The sequence below is a fragment of the Rhinolophus sinicus genome, linkage group LG03 (assembly GCF_036562045.2).
Source record: "Rhinolophus sinicus isolate RSC01 linkage group LG03, ASM3656204v1, whole genome shotgun sequence".
Classification (NCBI taxonomy): domain Eukaryota; kingdom Metazoa; phylum Chordata; class Mammalia; order Chiroptera; family Rhinolophidae; genus Rhinolophus; species Rhinolophus sinicus.
Genome location: NC_133753.1, coordinates 160,691,754 through 160,711,594, shown reverse-complemented (window position 1 = coordinate 160,711,594; position 19,841 = coordinate 160,691,754). Strand labels below are relative to the sequence as shown.

General features: G+C 37.5%; 1 protein-coding gene across 2 annotated transcripts in view; it reads left to right on the top strand.

The window, feature by feature from the left end:
* Window positions 1-19,841, top strand: part of ZSWIM6 (zinc finger SWIM-type containing 6) — a 184,179-nt gene that overhangs the window by 97,237 nt on the left and 67,101 nt on the right. The window contains exons 1-2 of one of the 2 annotated variants that reach the window (XM_074328910.1): window positions 5,565-5,610; window positions 16,518-16,874. In XM_074328910.1, coding sequence (XP_074185011.1) covers window positions 5,574-5,610; window positions 16,518-16,874 — 394 coding nt within the window. In that variant the 5' untranslated portion in view covers window positions 5,565-5,573. Of the gene's footprint in view, window positions 1-5,564; window positions 5,611-16,517; window positions 16,875-19,841 lie in introns of those variants that run through there. The other variant, XM_074328909.1, reaches the window with a different exon arrangement.

The window sequence follows — 19,841 nt, the reverse complement described above, 5'->3', positions numbered from 1 at the left end:
ACTGTTGTTTGGGCTTTCCTTGTCTTCTATGACCTTCACACTTTTGAAGATTACTGGGTAGGTGTTTTTGTAGATGTCTCTCAATTTCAGTTGTCTGATGTTTTCCTCATGATTAGGTTGAGGTGGTGCATTTTTTGCAAGAATATCAGAAGTAATAATGTTGTACACTTCCTGCATCATTTCAGCGGGGGGTGGGTGATACCAACATGACTTACTATTGGTTGTGCTAACCCTGGTCACTTACTTACGGTGGCATCTGACAGATGTCTCCGCTGTAAAGCTACTGTTTTTTGCTTTTCTTTAGAAGGGAGTCATTCAAGTCCAGCCTTTACTCAAGTGGAGGAAAATTAAGTTCTACTCACTGGAAGGAGGAGGACCAGCGAGTTTGTGGGTATATGCTAAGCCCACTTCAGTTACATGTCTGGACGGGAGATATACTTTGAGGCTATGTAAATACTGTTTCTTTTTAAAGCTTCACCCACTCATTCTATCATTTGTCCGTATATCTTGCTTGCAGCAGATATTACTGTGATTGTTCTAATGATGATTTTTACCCTCATCCCTTCTGTATTTATTAATTGGTATCTTCTGTAAGAAAGATGTGTCCTTTCTCTGTTTATTTATTCAATAATTTATTTATATACATATGGACTCATAGATAGATATTTTATTCTCTGAGTTATAATCCAATATTGATGTTATTTATTTTGCTGCTCAAATAGTTGCAGCCTGGCCAAGGAGGGACTCTTACAGGATGGGACAGTTCCCTCGATTTTTTAAAGTACTTACTTTTGGCACTATCAGTATTTTCTTCATCCCTTCCCTAGATTCAGCCATTTTTCCAAGAAGCTTTGGTTCCTTTTATTAGAGAATGGTATTTAGGAACCAAGATTGGAGTGTGCCTTGCTTTTTTTACACAGGCGTTTATCTTGAAAAAATGTAGAGCCTTCTTACGTTCGGCTTATGTTTGTTTATCCTGAAAGTCATTTTTTTTCCTTAGAGAAAAGTGAGATTCATACGGTGATAGGTAGAAAAGTTAACTTTCTTATTAATATTATCCGTAGTGATGAAAATAACCAGACATGTTACTACATTACATATTTCTAGTAATGAGAAGTAATGTCAGAATTTACTTTTTTGGGTTCATGGCATTTTTGTGAAAAACTTGAAAAGTAGTATATTCATTTCTGTGTTATTTCCTGCCTGGCATATAATTGAGAACAGTGAAGCAAGGACAAAAGAAGGGCCGTTGAAGCTACCAAGCTAAACCCACCAATATCCCCAGACTCCACGTTAAGCGCTTAATTCATGGAAGGAATCATGGAAGGAAACCCCAGGCCTATACTCAGACCTCATTGACTCTTATTTATACACAGCATTAACAACACTGGTTACCTAGTTTCCAAACTCCTGTATGGAAACTAGTATTTTAGAAGAACTAGAGGGGATGCAGCTATTAAGCAAAAGGTCAGCTTGAGAAGGGGTACCTGTCTTCTCCCAGGAAGGAGGAAGAAGCAGACTGCTGCTCCGCCAGCAGGGCAGTGCTGAGCTCTTTAGCTGAAGGGCCACTGACCTGGCTGAGTGAGGCTGGGAAGGCATTCCTGGGTGGACATAGTGTAGTAAATGTTATTCATAGGGTAACTGAGCCATCAAACAAGTGTTAGATTTTTGATACTGTTTAGGAAGCTAGGGAAGTATTGACACATTTTTGAAAGATTTTCATAAACCAGGGAAAATGTATATGCTGGTTTCAGGAATAAACTCCCTCAGTTTTTCAGCCAGAATCATCTGTTCTTCAGAATTATTAAAGGGGAAAGTTTTTGAACATATAGTACTACTGTTTTAGTAAGGTCATGATCATGAAAATCGGATCCTTATTTAATCTGATTATACTAGATTAGTTTTCCCTTAAGGTATCCACTTTTCATTTCTGACTTTCTCCTTTAAAAACTACTCTTATATCACGAGTACAGCTGTCATTGTAATGCTGGGAGAATTCAATTTCACAGAAAGATTTAATGTATCAGAGGCCTTCTCAAAAGAGTATGTAAATTTTCATGTATTTATTTAGAAAAAACTAAAGTTTATTTGAGGAAGAATCATCAAAGAGAATGAAGTGGGATTCCTTAGCTTTTTAGAAAATATTTTAAGGCTCATATTTGTCTGGCCTGCCCAGGTTTTTCACTTTCTTGTTTAACAAAATGATGATTTTTGATTTGGGGAAAAAAAAAAAATTTATTATTTTTTTTTGTAAACTTATACCTGTGCTGCTAAGTAGGCCTGTAGAGCTTCCCCCAAAGGAAAAGACTTTATTCTTGGCTCAGAGTAACTGCAGATGTCCCCAGTTTATAAATGGTCCAGGTGGAGTTAGGAGTTGCTGGGGAATATAGCTGCCACAGAAAAGATTCTGTAAGCCTTTTCAGAATGGAGTGAAGGATAAGGGAATGAGGCATCGTACAGATGTGTTTGGCAAAGTTTGAAAGTGTGGAAAGAATTTGAAAGAACAAATGTTACAGAGGGAGAGAACTGAAAGAGAAAGAGCAGTTAAACTAGTAAAAGATACTGCTGTATCTGTCATCATGGCCTTACTCTTCTCTCTACCATATTTACAATCCTAACATTTATAGGTTTCTAAAACAGGAAAATAAATTTCTGTTGGAGATGAGACCTTTTTCATTTTCTGACTCCCTTTCTATGTAAAAGAGGCACATTTATTTCAACCTGAAGTCTCAGTGTTCATACTCTGCCAGAGAAATTAGTTTGAACTATGATTGAAACATTTGTTAAACTAATGTGCGTGATTTATAAATGTATGGCCATTTGCCTCTTCCTCAAAATTCCCGAGCCTGAAAACTAGCTGCATAGTGTATTTCCCAGGTTTTTGTTTTTGCTTTTGTTTCAAACTGTGGAATTTTCCTTGGTCTTATATACAGTACATTTATATTTTATGCAATTAAAGCTGATTTTATAAACATAACAATTCTGGCTGATTAAAGAAGCAGTCCACATATCTTTTGACTGGTCTCCTGTGTTGTTGTAGTGTATTTTTGTCTGCTTTTAATATGTATGGGTATGTTTTTGTTTTATGATGAAATAGAATAGTAATCAGTCATTGGATCATATACATGATGCCAATTATTTCTCATCATTTTTCTCCTTTAACTCCCATTAAAAACTTGTAGAATTATTCTTGTTTCATCATTTGATGCCCAATATTTTGTGGGCTATATTTAAATAAGTTCCCTATTATCAGAATGGACAATAGAGTCTCTTGAGCTTGGATAAGTATGGTTGCCTCCATGTATGTGGATACTTGGATAGGTATTTCAGTTGACTCTAAATGTCTTAGAAATAAACCAAATATACATTTTAAATACAACTAAACTAATTATTTAAAAAGTTCTTCAAAGTCCAAGATGGACCAAAGGAAAAAACATAATTTGAGGCAAAAGTCTAGGTTTTCATCATGTATTTTGACTGTGTGTGTGTGTGTGTGTGTGTGTGTGTGTGTGTTGATTGCTTTTGACTTCTTTAGAAACTAGAAAGTTTGGAGTTTGAGAGTCTATTGTAAGATCTATAAGAAAACCCTTAACCTAAATAAATGAATAGATAATAGATCCTGAACTCTGAACAACTGTACATAATTTTGTGCATATTTAGGGGGCAGCATCTGGTGCCCTTTTTCAGGTTCTCAAGGGATCTTTGACACCCAACCCTCCCATCTCCCCCGCCCCCCAAAAAAAGAAAAAAAGAAAGGTAAGGGACCAGATATGAAAATAATGCCAAAGATTCAAGGTCAAACAGCTAATTAGTAGCAGAACTGGAATTAAAACTCAAGCCTCTTTCCCAGTTCAATTCTCATTTCATTATACTGACAATTCTCAGACACAGATTTTGATTCTGAAACAACTAAGCCACTGTGTATGTAATTGCTACTTAATAAGTGCTGTTTCACATTTGAAGCCATTTAGGTTTACATTTCTTGTTTAAAATGAACAGTGGTCAAAAATTTGGCACAGAAGTTCTCTTATTTTACATGATTAAATTTTTCTTAATTCTAAAGTTTGATAACATTGGATCATCATTATTAATGCACAGCTTTATTTAACAGTTATTTGATGTTGAAAGAAAATTTGTGGTTAGAGCTCTGGGCCAATGCCTCTATTTTTTGGATTTTTTTCTGTAATGTTACCATCACCACATCCAACAGAAGTACTCTTCTAGGCTAAAATGGAATGTATCTGTTCATTTACATTATAAACACTTTGCTTTCAGAAGAAATAAAAACAAATTGTTATTTAAAGCAGTGTATTATTTATTATTAGTGGCTCTTTATTTCTAGTTGAGAGAATGCCAGATGAACTTTTCATTATAATTGTGGTGCAACTAACAACATTGTGTGTTTTGTTTTGGATTACATTATAAGAAGATTGACTTTCAGCAACAGGCTTACTTTTTTCAGTAAATAATTGGCTTCTTAACTGTATGTGGGGGATGCTGATGATGAGGCATCCCAGCCGGTAAGCCACACGTGTCCAGGTGGACTTAAAAAAACTACAAAAGCCTGTTAATTGGCTCCTGCTGATTTATGATTTCCAAACTCTCAGTTGAGCTTTTAATTCTGTTTAGCAACCCTACTGCTCATCTTGAACTATATTTTCTTTCCCTTTTTCTGTAGCTCTTTTAGACCTTTTTTAAACCTTTACTGGCATTCTTCTTTTAAAGTTCTACTAAATAAAGTTCAACAGGAATCCCTTTACTGTATGAGTTCTTAGAGCTGTTTCCATTCTGGTATGTGTTCTGAATCTCCAAAGGGGTGGTGCTGGATGCAATTTAATTCAAACTTACGTGACCTTAAGGAACCACCCCGTCCTTTGATGAATACCTGTTAACATACATTGAACACAATTTGGGAAATGGGGTCTGTGCTGTTTCTCTTATTTATTTCTGAATCCAACTCTGATCTGATTATTGCCCAATAATTTAACTAGACTTCTCAAAACTGGAACCCTTGTGTTATTATTCATGGTTGCTTCCCTGGAGGCTTGTACATTGCCTGTTACCAATTTAGAAGATTAGGGAAGTGGTTGTTGAGGGGTATGGCCGCTCGTGTTTGTAATGATGGATAGTAAGAGAAAGAATATACCTTTTTACATGGTGAAGGCAGACAGATGATCAGATCCATTTGTTTCATTTCATTTTTTAATGGGCTTTCTTTTATGTTTCTGTGTGATTCTATAATTTATACATTTTGCATAAACTTCACCTATATTTATGCAATCTGAGATTCTGTAGATTAGATTGAGAACAAAAAGATACCGTGCTTTAGGAATCTCATTATAGGCAGATGGTTAAAAATTATGTAGATAAAAATTAAATGTTTGCTTGCTTTTATATTGAACACAATTTGGGAAATGGGGTCACATGCCAGTGACATATGAGTGTACATGACTGCAGCTATAAAAGTATTTATCCTTTTCCTCTCCCCTTCCCTGAGCCAGAGCTTCCAAATCCTTTGAAATGACCATTGCTTCAACGTTGTAGCAGCCAAGGAGGTAAAAAGTCTTGTGTGAATGAGTATGGCAACTACCATCCTTCATCTTGGCACAGGTAACTCCATTATTGCTGCCTCCCTCCGTAAGTTTTTTTTAGGAATCATCTAATATAATCTGTGTCCCTTATTTAATCCATGAGAAAAGAGAAAACAGGAAATGGATACTAAGTAATTTGCCCATGGGGCTAACATTCGATAATGGCTGGAATGAAAACCAGCAGCCCAGTCCCTCTCTGCCTCGTCTTACCTGGAGTGCTGTAATCCATCTTTTTTCTCCAGAGTGTGGCTGAGCATCCAGGGGTTCAGGAGAGCCTGGGCGTGTACTGTTGCCAGAGTAGCAGGGCCAGCTAGTCAGGCACTGACCACTTTGATGACCGCGTGGACCCTGTCAATGTTTGCACTTGGTATGTGGTCATTACCAGGCTCCCAGAACGTGTGCTGGACTTCATCTGTAACAGCAGATTCTTTGCTCAGGAAGACTTGGAGCACTTTTTCAGTTTTAGTGAAAGCACTTTTTAAGCAATCTGTGTTCATTGTAGAAATTTTGGAAAAAACATTCCCCTCACGCCAACCAAAACAAGAAAAATAAAAAATCATTTCTAATCACACTGCTCCAAGATATGGGTGGGAATGTCTTTGTAAATTTCATCCATATTTTGAACAGATGACCTCTTTGCTTGCCTTTTATCACTATGTATTTCAGGAAAAAATGTATCACGTAGCCAAGGTATACATCTGCCTCGCCGTTCTTACAGACATATATACACAGAGCATGGAGGATTTTCTTCTCAGCTGAATCTCACAGACAGGGAGATAAGGATACTTACAGCCCTTGCAGGGCGAATGTTCCTTGGCATTCTTCAAGGATAACAGGACTTCTGACTTCACTCTTCCTATCAGGCCATAAATTACTAAAAATGAAAAGCTGTGGGCACTTTTTCTTCCACCACGAGAACTGCAAGTTTCCTCACGGTTGCATCCAACTTTCAATTAGTCTCCTGCTCAGTGACAAGACGGAGTTGAGCTGTAAAAGTAATTTTACATACCTTGTCATTGAAGGCAAAAGTTAGGGGTAAAACAAGGTGTTTTTTATTTCAGTAGAGAGATCATCAAAGCTAGGAGTGAAAAGTGACTGTTACTGAAATGAGAAGTTATTTTGAGACAAGATTAGGTCTTCTAAGTTCCCTTCTTTTCTGTTTGGAAGCAAATCACATTTTAAGAATGTACTTCGTAAATTGGGAACAAATGAATAAGAATGATAGTGTTTCCATTAATTTGGAAGCATGAATGTATGAGAATATAATTGCAAGAACAACAATGAACCCTTGTGCATTATTGTAACAGAACTGCTAGCCTGCTTTTGGGAGCTTGGCATTTCTAACAGCGTGCACATTGAACGCTAAGCTTCCACGAGCACGTGGCGTTTCTATTACAGTAACGACGATAGCAGGCATTTCATAAAAGAAATCCTTGTGGTTTTACATACGTTGTCACTTCTAATCCTTACAGCAGCCCTGCAAGGTAGGTATTATTAATCCCTTTGTATAGATGTAAAAATTGAGGCTAAGTTACTTCCTATGGTCATGTAACTGAGATGTGTTGGAGTTAGAAGGAAAACTGATCTTGTTTTAGAAGGCTCCAATTCTCTCTCAAATCCTACGTCACCTTGTGTTATCCTGCATATTCTGTTGCCTCCGACTTTCTCATATAGGATACACTTTGCCTTAGGCAAAAAGTGTGTTACTAAAATTGTTGCCAATACATTTTTTTCATTCATTGGATTGTTTCGAATACACAAAGAATCCTCAATTATGAGGAATCCTATGGGACTTGTAAAACAATCTGTTTGTAGAAGTAAATACTCTGATTCCTCATGTTTTTTTTTTAATTTTTGTATTTTAATTTAGATTTTTAATGAAAGTTTTACTTAAAATAGGATGGTATAGCTGCAAGCATGAACATTTATAGTAATACATATTTGTTACTATAAAATTCTTTTTTTCCTTAATGCTCAGACCAGTTTAATATACTATACCTGATTTCTTGGAATGGGGAGCATTTAGGTTACGTCATAAGCTAGAAATTGTATACATTCTTTACAACACATGTTATACTTTTCTATATACTATGTTTAATTAAATGTATTTTGACGAGAAAAGCCTTGTTCAGGCTGTAATTTGAATCATTTCGGTCAGTGATGGCGTGGGGCCCAGCCGTGTGTGTCACCATAAGCCCAAAGCACCCATCTATTGTTCCACGTGCCAGGAGTATAAGAGGGTATGTGTGTTTTTATGTAACACACGCTTCTTGAGTGTTTCCTCCAGAACAGTCCTCTGTGACGATGACGTCACAGACCTCTGCCTTCAGCTTAACTTATAAGAGAGGAGTGGACTCTTAGAAATGGTCTAAGGTTAAGTTTAAAGTGTCCTGGGCTTGTGGCCAAAGCATTTAGTCGCTTGTGACTCCTGCAGTGCAGGGTGACATTGCTTGGAAGAGCCCCATGAGTTCCTTCCTTGGAGGTAGTTACCAGGGCCTGACCTGTTGCAACAGCTGTGCTGGGTCTGCCCGCTGCAGAGATGCAAGGCAGTGCCTTGCCTCCAACCGTCCTACAACCTGCAGTGTGTACTCAAGTGTCCAGATCTGCTCGTTTGCCTCATCCTTTTACATCAAACCCGTGTTCCTACCTTTCCTTCAGAGGCCTGCTTAATCCAGAGTGCTCTACCGCTGCCTCCCTCAGAGAACCTCAGCTGCTTCACGTGTAAAAGGGGGCATGTGATGCCGACTTTGCAGGATGGCTGTGAAAATTAAGTCTGTTAGAGCCTGGCAGTGGGGTGAGACATTAGGAATTACACAGGGCCAGAATGTGGGGTGTGCTGGGCTGAGGGTTCAGGCGGGAGCTCCAGGGTGTGGGTGGAGGAATTTGACTACTGAGGCCCTGCATTCTCTCCTGGGTCTGAGCACACTTTTGTACTTACCTCCTGGCTCTGATAAACAGGATTAGTCTCCAGAGTTGCTCCTTCACCGCCACTCATAAAGCAAGCAGCCAAGCAATTCTGAAGGTGTTTTTGCTGTAAGCAACAACAGGAAATAAACTGGTAAAAGGATTTTCTGCCCCCTCGCCCATTTAGACCCGGGCGCTGGGAATTAGCACAGGTGTGTAGAAGTGCTGAGAGTTGGTGTTTGGGCACTAAAGGGCTCTAATAAACTTAATCTGCACTTCAGAAACTGGGGACACAGGTCTCCAATTGGGGAAAGGCGCAGTGAGGGAGGGGGAGAGAAGAAGGGAGCACTAAACTGTAGGGGCGGCATTCGGGGCTGTGCTGGCAGGACCGAGCAGAGCAGCCTTCTGGCCTGTAAGAAGGGCAAAGCTGGAGCTGCTGTGTTTGTACTAGAAAAGGTTGGTGTCAGAGAAAGTAGAATTGAAAAGAGTGGCTTCACAGTTGTGCACAGTTCTGCCTAACATGTTTATCACCCCCGGCCTCCCACCCATAATCTGGGGCTGGACAATGGTTATTTCCCTCAGTTCTGGAAAATGATTTGATGGTAATGGTGGTGGGGGTGGGGAAACCCTTGAGGTACTTCAGAATTTGGGGGTACGGACGTGCAGTGATGTGATTAGAAATCTAGTACATCCCCCTTCAACTACTCCTAGGTGCCCATTGCAGATGCTAAGGGGTAAGTGTCTTTCTTCGGGAATAATTTTAAATGTCTAATGCCATTCATATCTAACAGTTACTGATCATATGGATCCTTCTATGAAATGGTGCAAGAATCTATATTAACGGGAAAACAAACCCGATACTGAGCAGAATGCCGCTGGGAACTCTTGGTTAGGCCCATCCTGTGTACGCTCCGTAAATTTTTATGTCGTTTATGTGGTGTGCTGTGGTTTACAGTCCAGTCTTTGCATTAATTTGCCATTGTCTTTCTCTGAAATATTAATGAAGTGTAGGAGTGACTCTATTCCAAATAGGCATTATTAAAGTGGACTTTAAAAATAAAGCTTTTCCTTTAACAAATAATTTTCTGAAAGACAGAAACCACTTCATTAGTGGTTGCCAGCAAAATGTCCTAAGTCTTTCTATAAGCTGTTTAAGCTTAATATTAGAAATTAAGGCTAGAGGATTTAGTTAACCAGCTCACAGGCTGCGGTCTCTTTAATTTAGGATTTCCCTTTGAGAAAATTATGTAGTTAAGATGGAATACTGTTTTTTAGACAAGTTGGTTTTTGAGTTGAGTTTATTGCCTCCATTTTTGGCACTTAATATGTCAGTACTGCTGATCTGGAAATTAAGCACTATTTGAATTAAAATGTTTTGTTTTTAAAATTGATGCTTGTAACATGTGAGTTGGATTTTGTGTGCCATAGTTCTTGGAGTTAGGAAAGGTAAAAGTTAGGTTTTTCGGGGCAATGATTAACTCATCTATTTTACCAGACACACATAATCAGGTATTAGTTACTATACATTCAGCCAATATAGTGGGTTTAGTTAAGCAATGACTGTTTTGTTATGAATGTGTTAAATGTTAACACTTTTTGCATTTTTTAGACTTAAAAACATACAAAAAAACCTCTCACAACTCTTGCCACCCTTTCAGCCATAACATTACATTGCCTTGGTTTCTGCCTTTAATTTCCCTGGGGGTTCTTTTTATTTAGGAAAAGGGTAAAGGATGTATTTGCGTAGGTACTACACCACTGCTTCTGTTAAATTCTTTTTCAACAAAGAATATGTTACTTCAGTGTCTCATGTACAGGGTGCATATTTTTCTGAAAAGAATGTGCCCTAAAAGCAGTAGTTATTTATTTTACGTCTACCAGTTTATTTTAGCTTAGAAATTTTCTAATGCTTTGAGTTGCTAACCACTTTTCAGTTAACTGTGCACATATACACATGTGCACAAAATGGCAACCTTTAGAAAGTCTGTATGTATTTTGAAACAGTTGGTTTTCTAGTCTGATATCATGGGTCTCTTTGTCACCTTTAAAATGCAACTAAAATCTAACCTTAGATACGGAAATTCAGCTTTCAAAGAAAGCTTATTTTAGAATATCAGTGAATTTTAAATATTCGCTTTCTAGAAACCTTAATTCTCATTAATGTAAAATTAATGTAGATGATTTGATTATGTGCTCATATGTGAGAAATTTACCCTTTCAATGTGTCTCTGCTGAGTCTTACTAACTACTGACCTACTGTAAGATCCAAGTGTGAATAATGCCATTTCAAAGACAATTTGGCGTAGTTCCTTCCTTCCTCCCTTCCTTAGCCCTGCATTGGAATAGCAGTTCTTCGTCGTGCTGATCGCACTCTTTTGTATTGAGGACCCCGTAGTCCTTTTGCTTATGAGAATTATACCAATTGATATTTACTGTGTTTGACATAGAAGCTGAGAAAAATTAAAAAATATTTTTATTAAATACCAGTAATAAACTTAGCATAAATAACATACCTTTATTTAAAAAAAAACAAAAAACTAGTCTCCAAAGCACAAAATATTTTAGTGAAAATGGTGGCATTGTTTTATATTTTTGAAAATCTATGATTTGTCTTTATAGAAGAGAGCTGGATTTTCTTACCTGTCTTCTGTGTTCAATCTGTTGTGATATTACATATCAAGTAGCCTTTGGAGGATTAAATGTACACTCATGAGAGTTTAAAATGTCAGTAATGTGTAGGCATAATTATGAAAACAGTTTTGATCTTGTGGACCCTCTGAAAGGGTCGCAGGGACCTGTTTGCGGGTGTCCCTGGACGAACCACACGTGGAGAACATTATATTATATAATAGACATTTTAGAAATATAGACGGTGCTCAAATCTCTCTAATGTTTTCTAGTTTCTCTGTGTATGAAAGTAACACTCTCACAAAATTAACTGTTTTGTGTGTTGGCAGAACTTAATAGGGAAAAGGGGAAAGAGAGCTGGATTGAGCAAAGGTGTAACTGATTGAAGGTGTCTGGTTTGGTTGTCAAACAATGATCCTTCTACTGTTGCCCTACTCGCTTCACACATTCAGTGGCCAAGCTTATTTTCCAAGCCACCGCACGAGTGAGATGCCTCTCACCCCAAGATTCCAGTAGCATAGAAAAAGAAAGTGTTATGGATGAAGGGAATGTATCCAACACTCCTCCCCTGCTTCTCCAGCTGGAAAGGGAAGGAAAGGGAAATAAAATTTAATGAGCACTTTTACTATGTGCCAGGGGCTTTACATATGTCATTTTAATCCCAAAACAACCCTAGGAGGTATTTCTAGCCACATTTTGCACACAAATAGAGCAAGACTCAGAGAGGTTAAATATCACGTCCAGAGAACTCAGCATTTGAGTGACAGAACCTGATCCAAATCAAACTCTCTGTGTTACCACGGTGTGTACAATGCTGTGCCTCGGTTTCTACTTTGTTTTTCCTCAGTTCCTGCAGATTGATAGTGTGAATACTGATATTTTATTGTGCTCTGTGGTGGCATGATGGTAAACAATTTGATGTCCAGTGAGGTTTGCTCTTACGGGATTAACTGTCTTTGACCGATTATATTTTGTAAAGTCAAATAAATATATTTACAACATAAGGTTTATGTAATTTCTTCAGTTTTAGCTCTTTGAAAATAAAGCAGTTACCCATTGTTTTAACATAGAGTGGAGAATTGCCTTTTTTGTGTGTGTGCCCTTAGTTCTGTCATGTAGAACAGCTAACTATCCTAGAAGATTTTTATCTTTGTGATCCTAACACATACGGTCATCAGATCAGGGTTTGTCAGAACTCCAGAAAGGCAAAATCCATTCTCAGGAACACTATTTTGTTTCAAGTCACACAGTACCCAAGAGAGAAGACTGCTTAGGGGTAGAAAGGAGGCGGTGGGGAAAGATGTCTTCTAGCCCTCTAGGGATTGTTGAGGGAGGAATATCCTCCTTCCTTCTCCTGTGGGTGCTCTGATATGATTTAGGACCCACAGAGAGAGTGAGTTGGTGGAATTTCAAAGGTTTCCCATATTGGAGAGGCTACAATACACAACTATACTACCCTGAAATAAGTAACGCTTAATGGAATTCCTACATATTGACTCAGTATTGCGTAGTCTTAAAAAAGTAATATACCAGCTGTCCCTTATGTGTGTGTATGTAATTTTCCTATATTTAAAGTAAAGCTTCTCATCTCCAGCAACATCAACCATCCCAACCTAAATGTAAGGAGAAAAAAAAACCCAAAACAAATAGGTCTCTAAGTATTAAATCGCCACCACAAAGCTAGTCAAATTAGAGGTACACCTGGCCTGAGGGCAAAGAATTTTCTATGAAAAAGGCTAGCAGTGTAGGAGAGAGATCATCGTAATAGCTGATAGTAGAGAAAAATAACCAAAAAGCCCATTTAAAGTAGTACGGAGCGTTGCCTCACTCACTTGGTAACACCCCTAAGTGGTCAGCTGATTAGAGAGGCAGGGTAGAAATTACACTTAGAAATATTTCCAACGAAAATGGTTGAAATTCTTAAAGGAGTTTGGGTACATAAAAGATAATTTAGCATTACGTGGAAAGTGAACATTCAGGAAACTCCTCAATCTTGGATGATACCAGATTAATGAAGTGTTACTGTATAAGACATGTATATGTTTATTGGTACACTCACGTATTTCTTAAATTATTTTGGAGGTCACACAATATTTTTATAGTTTGCTTTTTAAAAATTTTTATGAGAGTAGTAAGTGTTTAGTGTAATGAAATTGTATTATATGTGTTTTTCCCCCCAGCATAATTGTATGTGGTATCAGGATTCGATACACATTATACTTCCTTCTGACTTTTACTGCTCACATGAATGAAGAAGTCATTTTTGTAAAACTTTTTGAGGGCTTCATCATTTTCCTATTTGGAATAGAATCACTCCTTCATTAATATTTGAGAGAAAGACAGTGGCAAAGACCAGGCTGATAGTTAAATCAGAGAGTTAAATCAGTCTCTTTTGAAGTACCTGTTATGTTACACCTTTATACACTATTTAAATACTAACTCTTCTGGGTCCTCGGTTGTCTTGACTTTGCCTGTAAATGGAGTTCTCCACTGTCGCTTTCCTGGAGAGACTTGGTGGAAAAGTGTTAAGCTGGGAGAGATTGGTTTTACAAATGGCAGTTGATGATCACTTTTTCTATAGACTGCTTTCTTTGTACACATATAAATGTGACTCCTTGCGCTAAAAGTACAGTATATACTTGAGAACTTTCTGGGTTCTCTCTTATACTCCATTGACTTTTTTTTTTTTTTTTTTTAAATCTGTGCCTGTCCCATGGATTTTAGTTATTGTAGACTTACAGTGCATCTGGTATATAATGAGGCAGGGCCACCTTTATTATTCTTCATTGACTTTTTCCTCATGGGAAAATACACTTAAAATTTTTTAAAATATGGTTATATTTACAACGTGTCTTTATTTCTTTTCTTTTTTTTAGGCTGGGTAAAGAATCTAATTGGAGAATTTCAAGGGCATTTGTCCTTTGTCTTGTTGCTTTTAAATATGAACGTTGAACGGTCTGAAGCCATTCTGATGCCTGAACCTTTATTTGTCACTTTGTTCTCCCTCTTTAGAAATTTGAAGGATCTTCTCTATGTCCCAGTGTTCTGAAATAGCACAATGATATGCCTTAGTGTGGGTCTGTTTTCATCCATCATGCAGGACATTCAGTGGGCCTATTCAATCAGGCAACTCATGTTTTTCAGTTCTGGGAAATTCTCTTGAATTATTTTATTGGTAATTTTTACCTTTTTTTTCTTTCTGTATCTCCTGTTGTTCAGATGTGGAAACTTCTGGGCCAGTTCTCAAATTCCCTTTTCCAGCCTCTCTTATTTTCTATTTTTCTTTTTAATATACCCCTTTTATTAAGTTTTGCATTTCTACCAGCATAATTGTTATTTCTAGGAGTTCTTTTTACTCTGAATGTTCTTTTTTAATAGCATCACATTCTTGTTTCATGAATGTAATACCTTCTCTGTGTGTAACATGTTTCCTTGGAGTAGTGTTTGGTTTGGTTTTGGTTTATTTGGTCTGGTCTCTGTCTCCTGAGTGAGAGGCTTCCTCAGATACTTGATGGTCCTTGGTTGTCCTTTCAAGATTCAGAACAGAGGACTAAAAAGCTGAGTGGAAGAGAGAGCATGATAGTGGATGTATCTTTTCCTTAATTGTGGTTTTCCAACAAAACTTCTTGACTAAGAGAGATAAAGGAGACTCAAATATCCATTCTTAAACTCTGTGGAAGAAAATCAAAATGGATAATCTCTGTGGAAGAAAACCAAAGGTTATTGTATTAACGATTCTCAAAAGATCTTATTATGAAGCCATAGTAACTTGTTTTTAGGAAATACTTTTTAAATTGATTAATTTGGTAAAAATTATTGTAGCACTTTTCTCTTTCCACTAAGTGTTACTGAATATGAATTATCAAAGAGACAAAATTATATTATTCCGAAAGATTTCTTGTAAGTTGAATAGTGTTTTTTCCAACTCTCTGGCCTGATTATCCTCCCTTGAAGAAGACGATAAGTGGAATTCAGATGCCCCACATGTGAACTCTGTCATCCAGCCGTCATTGTCACGTGACATCTGTGCAGCATCCTGTGCAACACCCCTCGCAGAGTTCCCCCTTCTCTCTGTGAATGAGGGGAACCTAAAGACACAGTGGCCTGCTTGATGAATTTTGTTCAAGTAGCATAGATAGTAGAAAGCTCAGAGGGAACGAAGGGCTTCATTTTGTAGCTTCAAGTTTCTGTCAGGCACTTGAAATCCAGAAGTAAATTGGAAGTTCCTGGAGATTCCCAAAGGGATCCCCGTAAGCTTTATCTCTGGCCTCTGAATATGGCTTTCAGAGAGGGAAGGTGGAATTGAATGGGTGTGCCAAAAAGAAAAACAATTCAGGGTGACCTTCCCACCTATTTAGGGAAAAGGTGTGAGGAGGATTTGTCCACTGCTCCAGAGGCCAGGACTGACTAGTGGCAGTGGCGGTGGGAGGCTGTATGGTATAGCTAGAGCCCTGCAAAGAAGAATTGTCGCCTGTGCAGGGTGATTGTCTCCTCTCTGGACCGCAAGTCCTGGCCAGGTGGCTGTTGGTCAGGGAGATTGTGGAGGATTCCTGCATGGTTCTAAGCTACAGGCCTGTAAGGCCCCTTGCCACTTGGTGATTTGTGTGTGTGTGTGTGTGTGTGTGTGTGTGTGAGATAGAGAACATGTGTGTGCATGTTTAATAACCTTACATTTGTACCAGCTTTATAATACTGTATGGTATGAAAGAAAATAGTCATTGTTAATTACTCAGACTGTGTTATGTCTGAGATCTGGTGGGTTTTGCAGTTCTACTAGAAGACATTGCTCAGACACAACGCTATATTGTGACATGTCATGCATGCTACAGAAAGGAGTGTTAATTTTTAAAAATTCTCCAGTCAGTGCTTGTGTAAGGAAACCCTCCCCCCCCCACCCCTCAGAGTTGCAAAGTTGGTTGGAGGAGGCTTGTGGCTGCCTGGTATGAAGGTGGAGGGAAGGGAGGAGTTTGTTGAGAAGAAAGCTGAGCTGGCCTACTCTAAAAAGTTTTTTTGAAAAAAGAGGAAGAAAACCACTGATGTAGGGGATTTTTGTCAAGTATACCACAGATTCAGGATAGTGTGATGATGGCTTATTAGTGTTGTGATCTAGCAAGTTTCTGTAGATAACTGGTGGCGTGTCCTGCAATAGGTATTTTCATATGGCTCTAAAATACTTTAGATGTTTGTTGAATACCATTTATTTTTTACCTGTAAGATGTAGGGTGGTAGGGAAGGGGGGCATTGGGGTTTGAGTGGTCTGAATGTTCTTACTAGAAAAAAAAAAGCTGTCATATTTCTTCTTGCTTCTGTCAAGTACTACACATTTCAAAGAATTAGAATATTTCCTAGCATCCAAATGCAGAAGTTAAACTCTTCTCCCTTTCTTTTATATAGGTTTCCACTTGAGTGGCACAGTGACGGAACCTGCAATACAATCGGAGCCAGAAACTGTTTGCAACGTGGCCATCAGCTTTGATCGTTGCAAGATTACCTCAGTGACCTGCAGCTGTGGGAACAAGGACATATTTTATTGTGCCCATGTCGTGGCACTGTCTTTATACCGCATTCGCAAGCCAGATCAGGTCAAACTACATCTTCCCATTTCAGAGACTCTCTTTCAAATGAATAGAGACCAACTGCAAAAGTTTGTACAGTATTTGATCACAGTGCACCACACAGAAGTTTTGCCAACTGCTCAAAAATTAGCAGATGAAATTCTATCCCAGAATTCAGAAATCAACCAAGTTCATGGTGAGTATAGAGGTCCATTCTGTAGATTTCTTCTCTCTGTATTCTTTTTCGTTTATAAGTTAAATTCTTCATAAAAATAAGTTAAAGGTAAATTGGGTCATCAGCATTGCTTTTAGGTAGCTAGGAGAGAATTTTAAATTTAGTTTTACATCCTAAAACATTTCTTTTGAAGTGTTTCGTGCATTCTAGATACCAAGCCTTTCGTGCTCAGAAAAGTCTCTCATTTGTTAAAGCTTGACTCTTACAATTTTATATTTGGTAAAATTTATCAAATACTAGATATTAGTTATGGAAGACACGTATTCATTTCATTCACACATATCAGCTGTTGTCAGTATACTGACTTGCACATACTCGGAAGTTGTTCATTTTCTTTTAAAATTGACTTTCCAAAGCAGGAAGTTTGTGACAGGATGCCTCAGTTTAAAAAAATAAATTATTCTTAGAAAAATATTGCAACCTGTTTAGAGAGAGTTTAGACTATGGCTGTTGTGTTTAAGAAATCCCAAAAAGTACACCTGAAATCTATGTAATTTTACTAACAATTGTCACCCCAATAAATTTAATAAAAAAAAAAAAAAAAAAAAAAGAAATCCCAAAAAGGTTTTCTTTTAAGTCTTTCATTGAACATATCTCATTTATTTTGTAAACACATTAATCAACTATTTTGTGCATTGCAAATAGTGTTAACTCACAAGAATACATGTGCAACTTTTCAGAATTACACCCACCACCTTTTTTATAGAGTACATTAGCACAGGATAAATAGTATTGTTAAATTATAGATTAATGTGCTTTTAAAACATTTGCATTTAATTTTAAAATATTTAAAAATATCTTGAATGTAAAACAGTCTTGACTGTGCCAGTCACTCACTCAACCCTATTGTTTCAGGTTTTCTTCAAAGTCATTACTTGATATAGCAAATATAAATGTTTAAGGAAAGCAGTTTGATATCATTTCTTTTTAAATTCTGAGGTACAACACGCAGAAAAGTGCATAAAATATGAATGTGCAGATTAACAAAGCGAAGCACCACCCACACCCACAAATACGACACTCCCAGCACTGTCCCATAGAAATACAATGCGAGCCACATGTATAATTTAAAATATACTCGTAGCGCCATTTAAAAAGAAACAAGTAAAATTAATTTTAATACAGGTTTTAGTTATCATAGCATATCCAAATGTTCAACATATTCATGTTAATATCACAATACTCAGAAATATCAGTTTAACAAAAGTAGTGGTGTTTTTTTACCTTGTTTTTATATGCAGTCTTTGAAATCTGGTCTGTTTTTACATGCACATCTGCAATCCCACTGTGGCCACTCGCAGGTCCTCAGTCGCTGTATGTGGCTGGTGGCTACCTTACTGCACAGCAGCACTCTAGAGTATTCTAGTATGAGAGCAGCACTATTTATTTGTCCATTCCACTGTTGATGGACCTTGTTTTGAATGGAGCTGCTGTGAGCATTCTTTTACAAGTCTCCTGGTGCTGTAAGGTATTTTTCACATGGTTTTTATGTCCGAGGAAAATCCACATAGCCATATTTCTTCTAGTGCTCCCCATATCAGGCCTGGCTTTATTAAAGTAGCTATCGTAAGGTGTGTAAAGCATTTTACTTGGTAGAGTCCACCAGCTTTAAATAACAGGATTATAAACAACTCTGCCACGTAAGTACCTTAGACCCACCAAAAGCACATGCACTCAAGGACTTTTGAAGTAGGCTTCTGCGGTGTCAGATCGTCTGTCTCAATCTTGTTGCCTTGTGAAAATTCACCCCAGCTAACAGTCATTACAGAGATTTCTCAGGAACCTATTTGTGGCTTCTTACTAAATTGTTCAGTGGAGGTGTAAGAATAGGATAAAACATTTCTTCAAACTTCTATGCATTCTTTTTTTCCTTCTTTTTTCTTAATTCATGTAACTCATTCGGGTCACTTTGTTTTCTGAGTTTTAGTTTAACTAGAGACCCACATGAACAGTCAGTTGTTTGTTCTGCATTTGTCTCCCTTGTTTTCAAGGATAGTAGCCCCCAAAGTTTCTTATCGAAAAGCTTTTAAAATCCTCTTCTATGTTGAAATAGTGGGACTAAGAAAACAATGTAAATTTGGATACAGAATGTGCTCATGTGACATATTTCTTCAGAGTTTCAAAGTTGGAAGAAAAATATATCTAAAGAAATATCAAGGGTAGAATGCAGGTTAGCTTTAATCTCAGTGTGATTTTCAAATAACTTTTGTATGAAGACAGCTTCACAAGAGCAGTGAACTTGAGCAGTTTATCCCGCCAGCTTTCTCTCCACTTAATTTATCATCAGATTTGCTCCTAGCCTGGAAATGGGCCAATTACATGAGCTGCCTTCATGCCTTCCATTCTAGTGTGACAAGTGGTAAAAAAGAAGAGAGGTAGGAAGCAGGCCATGACCTTAAGCAATGAAATGGGAAATCCGCTCCCTGGAGGGTCTTATTTTAACTGTTAGATTGATGACTTACTCATAGGAGGGGGTGGGACTAAAAATCTTTTCAGTTACTTGACTACATAGTCCTACCTGCCTCCCAAACATCTATGCATAAAGCATTCTTGAATCATCTTTAAAACTGTACTTTCTTGTATGGTTTTACGGGTGTAGTTTTTCTTTAAGAAAGATGTAGTAAATGCGAATACTTGGGAAGGGTTAATATTTCTCTAACGAAAAGTATCACTTTTACTTTGCTAGATAAATAGTGTTAGGATAGGATTTATATTTGATTCTCTTAATTGGTGTCTTTTAAAGACAAAGAGGTTTATTTTGTCCAGATTTCTTTTTGGAAGAAAGTCATAATTTATAAGTAAATACAAACTATGTTGGTAGTAGGTTTTTCCTTTTCCTAGTAAACTTACCCTAACACTTAAAATTCTGTTAGTTGCTTATCATTATTTTGAAATATTTTGTTTTTGAAATAATTCTGTCTTGTGAAA